General features: G+C 45.9%; 1 protein-coding gene across 11 annotated transcripts in view; it reads left to right on the top strand.

Moving 5' to 3' along the window:
• The first annotated feature begins 4,104 nt into the window (after positions 1 to 4,104).
• Rabepk (Rab9 effector protein with kelch motifs) overlaps positions 4,105 to 12,890 on the top strand; it is a 25,588-nt gene continuing 16,802 nt past the window's right edge. For 2 of the 11 annotated variants that reach the window (XM_017317453.2, XM_006497984.4), the window contains exons 1-3: positions 4,105 to 4,550; positions 6,868 to 6,926; positions 8,972 to 9,129. In XM_017317453.2, coding sequence (XP_017172942.1) covers positions 4,533 to 4,550; positions 6,868 to 6,926; positions 8,972 to 9,129 — 235 coding nt within the window. In that variant the 5' untranslated portion in view covers positions 4,105 to 4,532. Of the gene's footprint in view, positions 4,879 to 6,867; positions 6,931 to 8,971; positions 9,130 to 12,890 lie in introns of all 11 variants that reach the window. The other 9 variants (XM_030250019.1, XM_006497986.3, XM_006497989.3 and 6 more) reach the window with 7 other exon arrangements.

Here is a 12,890-nt window from a genome sequence, read left to right as displayed (position 1 = left end):
AGCGGGTAAGAGCACTGACTGCTCTTCCAAAGGTCCTGAGTTCAAATCCCAGCAACCACATGGTGGCTCACAAATATCTGTACAGCTACAGTGTATTCATATACATAAAATAAATAAATCTAAAAAAAGCGCTTTGTTTTAAAAAAAAATTCAGTTCAACCCTCATACCACAATAAAATAAACTATAGGAGAATCAGGGGCTCAAGGCAGCTTGGGGTACATGATGTTGTATACCCATACACATAAAAAAGGGGTGGGGCTGGAGGTTGATCAGCAATGAAGCCTGTGCAGAGGACCACATCTGGAGCTCACAAATGCCTGGCCTCGGAGGGTACCACATGTACATACCTACATACACAAATATTAATTAAAAATGTCATTGGGCTGGTGAGGTGGCTCAGCAGTTAAGAGCACTGACTGCTCTTCTGGAGGTCATGAGTTCAAATCCTAGCAACCACATGGTGGCTCACAGTCATCCTTAATGAGAATCAAATAAAATCCGTGGGCCGGAGTGAGGGGGGCCAGAGCAAGAGGGAGAAGGGAAGGGGTGGGGGGAAAAAAAGAAAAGCACAGTGCAGCTAAGCATGGTGGTTAGGTTGAAGCTTTTGGAAAGCAGAAGCAAGAGGATCGGGAGTCTCCTCAGGTCCATAAGGTAAATTTTGCATGCTTGTTAACTGATTTAAATATCAACTTCATGTGCCAAAAGAAAAAATAAACACACACAGAGCAAAAATCTTCCCAAGAGAAATATAATTCACAAACAAAAATGTAATCTTTTCTTGAAAAAGGTGGTTTTAAGTTCATAGCTTAAAATTGTCATAAAAACATCATTAAAAGAAATTCAGATGAGCACTTATGCACTTACTACATAGTAAATCAAAGTTAATAGAATAGTCACTACCATCAATAGGATAAACATCAATGGGGACCTAACCTAAGTACTACATTTGATAGAAGCAAAATGTTTGAAAACAAGTGTTTTACCAACAGTTTACTTCCTTTACATTCTTTAACACTCGTTTTATTTTGTCTTTTTCTTTCGGGGAGGGGGGTTTGAGACAAGGTTTCTCTGTGTATAACCTTGGCTGTCCTGGAACTCACCCTGTGGCATAGGCTGGCTTCAAACTCAGAGATAGACCTGATTGTGTCTCCCGAGTCCTGAAATTAAAGGAGTGCGCCACCATGGCCAAGCTACTTTAACGGTCCTATTGAACTGAGTAAGACCTACTTTGGAAAACCAAGAAAACGACACTTTGAGTTACAGGGGAACAGCTCAGAGGTCATAAAAACATTTGAACTTATTGATAAGCAACTGCTTGTTCACTTAAATAGCTCAGCAACGTGCTAAGAAACGGGATCCACATCCAAATTATCAGAAGAAAACTACCACTCCTAAGAAGCAATTTAGGGGAGTGGTGAAGCTGAGGCGACTTGTCATTCTCTCCCATTATGGTCGCATCGATCCCGCCCACCGGCTTCCACCTCTCAGGGTCTTAAACACACCGCGGCCGCGTCCCTGGAGCAGACAGCGGCTCCTGTTACCTCTGCTGGGAGGACCCCATCCCGGGAGCACTACCCGCTCGGCCCGGCTCCGTCTCCGGGAGGCCGAGCGAGTTAAAGTGAGAGTCTTTAAGCTCGGAGTCCCGTGAGGGTCAGGGGATCGTGACATCCCCCGGGATCTCCCCTCAAAGAACTGGACAGCATTCGGGGGATCCGGGCTCCCCTGGTTCTCCGCGTCACGCCGCCTCGGACCCGGTCCTTTCACACCGCGGAGCGCCCTCCGCCGGAAGGGGCTTGCCTCGCAAGCTGGACGGCCTCCGGCCCGGCTCACCTTCGGGTCGTTCTAGGGAAGGTACTTGCACTGCCGCGCTATCTCCACATACTTGTCCAGATTCAGCGGCGCCATTTTAGGGAGAACAAACCGCATCGCTGCCAGCGGCGGAGGCCGAAGCCGGAACCGTCCTTACGTCACGTCCGACCCGTGAGTGGAGTCTGCGCAGTGACGTCAAAGCCTGACTCTCTTCAGAACCCCGACACGCCCCGCGTCGGGTCTCCACGAGAACCCGGCTGTCCTGCTGATGAAACCTAGGACCTGTGGCTGTCTGCCGCGGGGAGTGCTGGGATTTGTAGTTTTAGTGAAAAGCTCTTCTACTCTTGCAACAGACTTCACCTTCGAAAAACTAGATGAGGCTTTTTCTAGGGAAGACCACAAAATGAGTAACTGAGAATTCCCTGGCTCTCCCACCCTGTAAAGCACCCTGTCGGTATCTTCAGTTAAAGTTGGAGTAAGTGGCCGGTCGGTGGTGGCTCACGCCTTTAATACCAGCACTTGGGAGGCAGAGGCAGACAGATTTCTGAGTTCAAGGCCAGCCTGGTCTACAGAGTGATTTCCAGGACAGCCAGGGTTACACAGAGAAATCCTGTTTCGAAAAAAACCAAAGAGGGGCTGGAGAGATGGCTCAGCGGTTAAGAGCACTGACTGCTGCTCTTCTAGAGGTCCTGAGTTCAATCCCCAGCAACCACATGGTGGTTCACAACCATCTGTAATGGGGTCTGATGCCCTCTTCTGGTGTGTCCGAGTATAGCAACAGTGTATTCATATACGTAAAATAAATAAATCTTAAAGAAAAAAAAAAGAAGAACAAAACAAAAGAATTTGTCTTGGTTGGTTTGTTTGAGTCATCTTTTTAGCCCCTTGACTCTCATTTTTAAAAACAGAATTCAAACATCCCTCCAAGAACTTAGAATGTGATTTCTAGTCTAAATGAATTGGTTTCTACAATGTAAACCATCTGATAGTCCATTTTTTCTTGATAATATACCCTTCCAGCATGGCTTCTTGGTGTAATCCAAACCAAAAGGCCCAAGGCACATTCTGGAGCTCTGAGAAGGACTCGCTGTCTAAATATATGTTGGGCACATGGCAGAGCCAACCTAGCCCTGATTCTCTCCAGAAGGAAAGCAGAGTGAGGGGCTGGCGAGACGGCTCAGCGGGTAAGAGCACTGACTGCTCTTCCGAAGGTCCCAAGTTCAAATCCCAGCAACCATATGGTGGCTCACAACCACCCGTAATGAGATCTGACACCCTCTTCTGGTGTGCCTGAAGACAGCTACAGTGTACTTACATATAATAAATAAATCTTAAAAAAAAAAAAAAAAGAAAGCAGAGTGAGTGCATACCTCTAAATTCTTTGGCAGTCTATGGGAGCTTTCTGATAATTACAGGCAATCACAAAGACTCAGGTATTGGAAATATAATGGCAAAGTTGTGAAGAGAGCTGTAGCCCAATTTTACTTTGTCCATGAATTTTGGTTATATTTTCAAGTAACTAAATAAATAAATTGGAGTGGGAGCATTGTAAATCTTTTCTGTAAATCACAGCATTTGTATGGTGGAGGCAGCAGAATCAGGAGTTCAAGACCATCCTCAGGTATACAGTGAGATGGGAGGCAAGCCTGGACTGCATGAGACCCTGTCTCAAAATTAAAACCCAAGTTTTTCTTTTACTTGCACTAGTAAATTCTCTAGACAGCTGTGTTCCGATATTGCTATTCCCATTCTATCTATGAGTAAACTAGGGTTCAGAGAGGAGCAGACTCGTCAGACATTTCCCATTTAGTGCGGGAGCTTGTTTGAAGCCAGTCTGTCTTCCCTCTCCCACTAAAGACACACTACTTCTGTTTCTAGGCTGTCTTGAGTTCTGAGGGAAGTTAGTGAGCTCAGAGTATGGTACTCTGTTCACACATAGGCACATAGGCGAGCTATCTTTGTTTTAGGAAAGTCACGGGGCACCTATAGCTAGGACATAGATCAGAGAGGATGCAGATGAAGCTGTCAACAGAGGTAGTTTGTGTCTAGATAAAAATAATCACGGCTTTTACAAAGGACCAGCTCTGGGCCTCCATAAAAATTCCCGACTACAACCTCTATGGAAATCTTAAAATTTGTGTGTCGCTGAGAGAAGACACCAAAAGTATTAATAACTTTCCCCAAGAACATACAGTGTCAATGAACTTTTTATTCTTCAGCGTTTACAATAGGACCTCCTAGTTGTCCTTCGTGTTTAATCTCTCTGCTCAGCCTGTGAGCTCCCGGAAAGCCCAGGGCCTGTGGTCTGGAACGTGCTGTAACCACAAACAGCGATTATGGAAATAACCCGCTTTAGGATCCACAGTTTGAACCAACCTCAAACCTGCACAGGCAAAACCTAGCATCCTATGGCATGCAGGAAATCTCACTCGGGAGCCTGAAGCAGAATTCAAGGTCAGCCTGGCTTACGTGAGTTCCAACCCATCCTTCCCCTTCAGAAGTCACTACTAAGGACTGCTGTAACAAACTCCGTCGGGACCCGAAATTGGAGTTATGGACCGGATGCCAACCAGTACGCAGAGTTCCGGGAGGCCCTGACTAAGTTTGGCGCGTAGTCCCGGAGACCCGGAGGCGTAGAGCGGTTGGCCTGGACGCGCTTCCGGGACTGGGGAAGAGGACGGGCTCCTAAGCTCCGCCCCATGGGTGGAGCCACGTCCAGGACATGCGGGGGCTGCGGCAGGTAATAGGTGCTGGGCTGGAGGTCTCTTAAGGCAGTAGGCTTGAACTGGGTGGGAGGGGTAGTACCCATGGTCTCCGGCCGGTCAGTTTTGGGGAAAGCTGGCAGCCATTTCTCCCTGACCCCGACTTCTTTCGCGCGGAGATGTGGCCGGCAGAGGGGACGCAAAGGAGGTGGCTAGGAGAGTCCCCGCCACGCCGGCCCCTCTAAGCTCTGGGCTGACCCTGTGGTCATTAGCCTAGCCCGCTTGTGGGCCTCATCGGCCCAACTCTCCTTTAATTCCCTTTCTTCATTCGTTTGTCCTTCACTTCTACACTCTGCAGGTCCATTGGTAAGTTATCGGAATGAATCAGAAGGCCGGACATGCTAACATTTTGGAATCTAGTTTCGATACTTTTCTGTTACTTTTATTTTGAGACAAGTCTCACTGTGTAGCTCAAGCTGGCCTCTGCTGCCTCAAGCCTCTCTAGTGCCATGTAGTGCACCACCATGCCTGGCCGATTACAGACTTTTAAATAGATAGTTACATTCAGGGATGTAAGGGTGTAGTTCAATTGGTAGACTGCCTGCCTATCGAGAACTTAGCCCTGGGTTTGATCTCCAGAAGGCATAAAAAGGTATGGTGGTGTTTGCCTGTAATTCCAGCTTTTGGGAGGTGGCAGCAAGAGAAGCAGAAGTTCAGGGTCATCCTTGGCTACATAATGAGTGGGGGCTAGCCTAAGGTACATAAGACCGTGTCTCTAAATGAGTAATGAGTTTAAAAGAAAAGATAATTACGTTCAGAATGACTCCTGTAATATGGTGGTTAAATGGATACAGTCATATATATTGTGGTCTAAACCCAAGTCCTGATTAAGCCTTCCTGCCGAGGGTGTATGTGATGTATATTGCTAATCCCTGAGGCAGGAGCAGTAACTTGAGAGACTGGAAAGGGGTAATCTCTTTAAATAACCTTTGAAATTTTCTGGGACTTGAACCCAGAGCTTTGCCCATGCTAAACAGACACTCTACCACAGAGCCATGCCAACTCCTTGAAACTGGCTTTAAATATCCACTAGCAGTGTGAAAATTTACAGGAAGGAAAGATAGGGGCGGCAGTAATTACCACAGAATGCTTGTTAATTTTATTAAATTCCCACTGGGTGAGGCAGTGCAAGTTATGAAAGTCAGAGGAGCAACAGAAAGCCCAGTATTGCAGGCAAGGCCCCAAAAAGCCACAGAGTGAGATCCTGTCCGAAAATAACAGCAAAAAGATAGAGACCAGAAAACTTGGTTTCTATGGCATGCTAGGGCCAAGGTGAGGCAGGGTTAGCCCTAGATGTCCTAGAACTCACTATGTAGACTAGGCAGGCATAGAAATCACAGAGACCACATGCCCCCACCTCTGCCTCACCGGTGCTGGGATTAAAGGTGTGCACCACTATGCCTGGCTCTCAAAAAAAAAAAGTTTAAATCCAATTTTTAAGTTAGCCTATAAAACAACATGTCTCATTATGCCGTTTTCATATGTTCTGATTTGCACCCGCTGCATGGCTGCCTTCCTTGACACCCTGTGAGTTCTTTATTTTGGAGGTGGTTCTTTCGGGTTTTGTTTGTTGTTTTTGTTTTTGCTTTTCAAGACACGGTTTTCCTGGATAGTCCTGGCTGTCCTGGAACTCACTCTGTAGACCAGGCTGGCCTCAAACTTCAGAGATCCTCCTGCCTCTGCCTCCTGGGTGCTGGTACTAAAAGTGTGTGCCACTACCACCTGGCTAACCTGTTTTATCTTAATAAAGATCTTAAGGCCTCTGACAGTTTGATGTATGTTCATCCCTTATGAGCCTTACAGACAGAAGGAAAACATTAGCTGAGAAACTTCAAAAGCTATGTTGTGTCAACAGCTGGAATGTAACTCAAGATAGACACTTACCTAGCATGCATAAAGCCCTGGATTATCACTGGGGGCCGGGGGGTGGGGGGGGGGCAGCTGGATATAGTGGTTACAGTACTGAGGAGAATTAGGCAGGAGAGTTGCCCAGAGTTGGAAGTCAGCCTGGGCTACTTGTTTCTGAACAAGAAAGAATTATCTCAGAAGTGTGGTAACGTTGATTCAGATTTGTCAGGCCTTTGAACTTCGTACATTCAACCTCAGAGATTTGGGGTGTTTGTTTTGTTTTGTTGTTTTTCTTCCTGGTTTCAACCTGGGGCCTTTCTCATCCTGGGCAAATGCTCTACCACTGAGCTCCTCCACAATCCAATAAGAAAGGTTTGAGAGGGGTGTGGTTGGGTTTGTTGTCTTGTGGGAAGATGTCTGAACACTCCCTTCCTCTCTTCTGCACAGGGCATCATGAAGCAGCTGCCCATCTTGGAGCCTGGAGACAAGCCCAGGAAAGCCACATGGTCTGTAAGGAAGGATTCAGATGCATATAAGAACTTGAGTTTTTGTTTCATGTAGTTTGCTAACACATCTGATTATCACTGCAAAGAGGTAGTCATGAAACTGTGGTAATGAGACTGAAACTGTCTGGGAAGATCTTCAGAGGAAAGATAGAGGGGAAATAATTATCAAAGAGCAGCTGTTAATTTTATTAAAATCTGTTTACCAGGAAGAATAAAGCACTGGCCATCTGGCATCCTCAGCTCCATCCCTCAGGTCCTCCTCTAAGCTGAGACTTTAGGGAATTTGGATTATTTGGCTTTTGTTAAACCCTTCATTCAGCAACTCATAGCGACTAACAGTGATGAGACTGTAAAAGCTCCGAAGCCCTAAGGCAAATGGTCCCTATGTATTGAAGCTAGAGGCAGAGCAAGTGATGGAGTGTGACCTGCACTGAGGGGATCCCAGAAGGGTGGACAAGGTCCCACTGACTCCAACTGAGCCTCCATGCCCACTTCCCACAATTACCTTGCTCCAGAGCCATCACACGTGCTCTGGAGACATGCTCCGGGGTAAAACCCAATAGAGAACTGGCAATGTAGCTTGGTTATAGAGCTCTGCTTAGTATGAATAGTTCCATCCCTCTCCCTGAACAATACGACAAAGCAGGAACCTTAAACGAGGCCCTGCATATCCTGTATGTACCTGTCCATCCAACTTCAGATGTCTTTATTTATTTATTTTGCTGTTTGATTTGTTGTTGAGACAGATTCTCATGTAGCCCAGGTTGGCTCCGAATTTTGAGCAATCCTCGTTTCCTAGCCTCCCAAGTGCTGGGATCACAGGCATGGCCACCAAGATTAGCTTTGTTTTGTTTTGAGACGGACTATCAAGTATTCAGGTGGATTGCTGAGAATCCAAGGCTAGCCTGGATGATGGAGTAAGATGCTCTCCAGAAAACAATAAAGACAGAAAGAACTTTTATGTTAAAACTTTTCTTTGACTGTGAAAACAAAGAAGGGGTATTCATGAACACAAATCCACATGCAGGACAGATCCGGACAAGAATGAGAGATCCTGTAATCACTGATAGGGATGGAGATGGGTGTCCATAGAAACCACCAGGACAGATGAATCAGAAAAGCAAAAAGGCAGAGGGAAAGGGATTCCTAGGATACTGACAGTTCTGAGGGGGCTGGTGGGAGACACGTCAGAGAGGAAAGGAAACAGCTGTCAGAGGGAAGTACACACCCGGAGGAAGAGGTGCGGAGAATCTAGGTTCTGGAAAAGGTGAAGGAAAGTGGGACGTTCAGGAGCACCAACATCAGAGAGGTCAAGCAAGACAGGAGCTGGAGTCAGGATATATCCATGTTCACTGTGTGCCCTGGCCCACACCTATAGCCCCACACTTGGGAGATAGGGGCAGGACTATCAGGGATTTAAGGTCATCCTGGGCTACCTGGAAATCTAAGGCCACCCTAGACTGTAAGAGACACTGTCAGAAACTAATTTTTTGTTTCTTTCCAATCAGAAAGTTTGGAATACTTCCCCCCCCCCCCCCCCACTAACCATCAAAATAAATGTAGCGGTGAATGTTCTGGCCCTGTACTGTAGTCTGAATCCTAGACGTAAGTTCCTAGATTTGATGGAGGATCCAAGCCTGGGAAGTCTTTTAGTGGATTTTTTACAATTATGAGGCTTAATCCGTGTATTCTGGAGGGAGACATCGTTGGCTGTTGGCCAGGGTGTCCCTGTGAATTCGATAGTGCCCTATCTATCCCCGCACCCTCCCAGGCTCTGTCTGAGTCATCACACCCCCCTTTGAAGGTGAGAACTATAGTAACCCTGGCTTTAGAGTAGAGAAAACTGAGGTTCGAATAGGTGAGGTGACTACCCTAATGCCTCCCATCTAGAAAGCACTGAAGCCCACACTTGAACACAGGCACTTGCTCACATATGATAGTAATTATATCCTAAAGCGTGAGTATGTGTGCCAGGCCTTTCATCCTTTGTGAGGAATGGAAGAACATTCTCGCACGGCCTCCTGAGCATGCCTTCCCTTTGGCAGGTACACTTTGACTTGCCCTGGAGACAGGCCCTGCCCTCGAGTTGGCCACAGCTGCTCATATTTCCCCCCAGTTGGTGATGCCGAGAGCGGGAAGATCTTCATTGTCGGGGGAGCAAATCCAAACCAAAGTTTCTCAGATGTACACACCATGGACTTGGGTAAGATCAGTGCTGTAGAGCATTCCTAAGAACACCAGCCCTACTGGGTATCGTGGTACAGTTCTTGTGAATTCTTGCATGATAGCCCCTGGGAGTTTGAAGCTAGCCTGGTCTATATAACAAGTTCCAGGCCAGGAAAACATAGACCCTGAACAACAACAACAATAGTAATGACTCTGAACCATAATAACAATAAGAACAACAACAGCAATAAAATGTCTTAGTTTGGGTTTTATAGCTGTGACCAAGGCAACTCTTCTAAAGGATGACATTTAATTGGGGCTGGCTTACAGCTTCAGTGTTTCAGTCCATTATCAAGGCAGGAAGCACAGCAGCATCCAGGCAGGCATGGCACTAGAGGAGCTGAGAATTCTACATCTTCATCCAAGGGAAGTCAGGAGCAGACTTGTCCTCAGGCAGCTAGGAGGAGGGTCTCAAAGCCTAGCCCCACAGTGACACACCTCCTCCACCAAGGCCACACCTCCTCCACCAAGGCCACACCTCCTCTACCAAGGCCACACCTCCTAATAATGCCACTCCCTGGGCCAAGCATATTTAAACTACCACAAATAATAATACCGACTCAGACCAGACAACAGAGTTTTCCTCTTAAAGAGAAGAATATATTTGTCCCTCCGATCTCAGCTGACCTTTAGCATCCTTGTTTGGAGAAGAGTCTGTGTCTTAGGGTTCCCATTGCTGTGAAAAGACACAATTACCATGGAAACTCTTATAAAGGCAACCATTTCATTGGGGCTGGCTTACCATTTCAGAGGTTTAGTCTGTTATCATCATGACAGGAAGCATGGCAGCATCCAAGTAGACATGATGCTGGAGGAGCTGAGAGTTCCACATCTTGATCCAAAGGCAGCCAGGAGGGGACTCCTTCCACATTGAGTGGAGCTTGAGCACTAGACACCCTCAAAGCCCACCTATACAGCGACACACTTCCTCCGAGTCCACACTGCCTAGTAGTACCACTTCCCATGGGCCAAGCGTATTCAAACCACCACAGTCTGTATTGAGCCCTGGCAATCCCGAAATTGGTTATGTATTAACAGTTAGGAGGCATCATTTCTCCTGCCCTCATTCTAATGAATGTCCTGGCTTTGACTGTCTCCCACTGTGTTTGTCCCTTTCCGTTCCCACCACAGGTCCCACCACTGCTGTCTTTTCACTAGCCCTGGAATCATTCTCCCTCTGGTCTGCTTGCCTCCATGTCAGCTCACTGCACAGTGCATGTCCCATACCCATGCAGAAAGTGTTGCTCTTTGGTTTGGACAAGGGTGGTTTTTTTTGTTTTGAAGCAGTCTCATGGGGCTGGGGCTGGACTTGAACTCACTGTGAGGCTGACAGCATGACCTTGAACTTCTGATTCTCTTGCCTTTACCTTTCAAGTATGTATCTGAGCCCCTTCACCTGGTCTATATGATGGTGCTGACCAGACCCTGCCTTTGTGTGTGTGAGGCCAGTGCTCCACCAGCTGAACTGCATCCATGTCCCCCAAGCCATCGCTCATGCTGTTCCCTTTGCATGAGGAGGTCCTCTCCTTCCTTGTCATCTCTCTGTGGTCCCTGACTCAGTGCCCCTTCTGTCTGGAAGCTAGCACTCCAGCTCTAGACTGGTTTGGATACCATATTCCTCCATATCCATAGAGTCATATACTCTCCCATTTCCTCCTTCCAAGATCTTAGTGCATCTGATTATTTCCTGTATGTCCCACAAGAGCTTAAGAGCCTTGGAGAAAGAGTGAGACTGTTTTACTCATAATTGTATCCCCAGCCACTGCTAGAGCATATATCCAGGGCAGGCACTTTATGTTTAGATGAATGAATGAATGAATGAATGAATGAATGAATGAACAAAGGAGCAAAGCTATGAATAAACTATTATGATGATGTGCTATATGCTGCTGTACAAAAGGCAGAAGTTGAAAATTGGTGACCACGTGAAAGTGTGGCCATATAACATTTCTGTTATACTATATGTATGTAAATATACTTATAAATATATAGGAATGTTTATATGTTAATAAATTATATATATGTATATATATGTATATATATATATATGTATATATATAAGTTTTTGAGACAGGGTGTTTCTCTATAGCCCTGGATGTCCTGGAACTTGATATGTAGATCAGAGTGGACTTAAACTCATAGAGATGCACTTGCCTCTGCCTCCCAGTATTAGGAGCTGGGATTAAAGATGCATGCAGGGCTGGTGAGATGGCTCAGTGGGTAAGAGCACCCAATTGCTCTTCCGAAGGTCAGGAGTTCAAATCCCAGCAATCACATGGTGGCTCACAATCATCCGTAATGAGATCTGACTCCCTCTTCTGGAGTGTCTGAGAACAGCTACAGTGTACTTACATATAAATAAATCTTAAAAAAAAAAAAAAAAAGATGCATGCCAACATCCCCTGTCCAGGTATTATTAATTTCTTCATTACATCTATTATTTTGTACATGTGCATAGTACACATGGAGATTAGAGGACAAAGCTGGCAATTTTTAAAAGATTTGGTTTTAGGGTTTTTTGTTTGTTTTTGTCTTTATTTTTGTTTTTTGAGCCAAAGTTTCTCTCTATAGCCTCAGCTGTCCTGGAACTTGCTCTGAGAACCAGGCTGGCCTTGGACTCAGAGATCCACCTGCCTCTACTTTTTTTTTTTTTAAATTTATTTATTGATTATATGTAAGTACACTGTAGCTGTCTTCAGACACTCCAGAAGAGGGCATCAGATTTAATTAGGGATGGTTGTGAGCCACCATGTGGTTGCTGGGATTTGAACTCTGGACCTTCGGAAGAGCAATCGGGTGCTCTTACCCACTGAGCCATCTCACCAGCCCCTGCCTCTACTTCTAGACTGCTGGTGTTAAAGGTGTGCATCACCACCTGGCAAGATTTGTTTTACTCTTTTTATTTATTTATTAAATTAGAGATGATTGGTCTAAAGAATTAGTATAAGAAATATCTTTTATGTGTATTAGTGTTGATCTCCATGTCTGCATGTGCACTGGGGAGGGAGTTGAATCCTTTGGAACTGGAGTTATAGAGAGCTGTGTGCCACCATGGTGCCAGGACCTGAGCCTGGGTATTGTAGTGCTGAGCTGTCACTCCAGCCCATTATTGTTTAATGTCTGTGGAGTATGTGCATGTGAGTGCCCGGGGTTGTGGAGGGGCAGAAGCATTCCATCCCCTAGATCTGGAGTTCCATACATGCTGGGAATTTCTGCAAGGTTCGAAAGTGCCCTTAACAGAGCCCCTCTCCTGCCCTGGTTATGTCCATTTTTATATGCACACTTGGTCTGTAAATAATTCAAGTTTGAAACAACAGAAATGAGGCTGGAGAGATGGTTCAGTGGGTAAAGGTTTCTGCTCCCAACGCTAATCTCAGTTTGTTTCCTAAGACCCACTTGGTGGAAAGGAAGAAACTAACTCTCAAAGTTGTTCTCTAACCTCCACACAGGAGCTGTGACACAAATGTACACACAAATACACACAAACACACAGAAACACGCACACACAGAATAAATAGAATGTAATTAGAACATTTTTAATTGCCGTAGTTGGGCTTCTCATGATAATTTTCAGAGCATCAATACTCTTGCATAGGTACATCACAATCATTTAGACCTGGGGTGTCACCTCTCGCTGAGGCTCCCAGCCACAGTTACCACAGACTCTTGTTTATACTGTCCAGATACTTGAAACTCTACTCCCAGCATGAGGCAAAAAAAGATGCCTTGACTCTTTTA

This window comes from Mus musculus, chromosome 2 (genome assembly GCF_000001635.26).
Source record: "Mus musculus strain C57BL/6J chromosome 2, GRCm38.p6 C57BL/6J".
Classification (NCBI taxonomy): domain Eukaryota; kingdom Metazoa; phylum Chordata; class Mammalia; order Rodentia; family Muridae; genus Mus; species Mus musculus.
The sequence above is the reverse complement of the archived record's forward strand: the minus strand, read 5'-3'. Positions and strand labels throughout refer to the sequence as shown.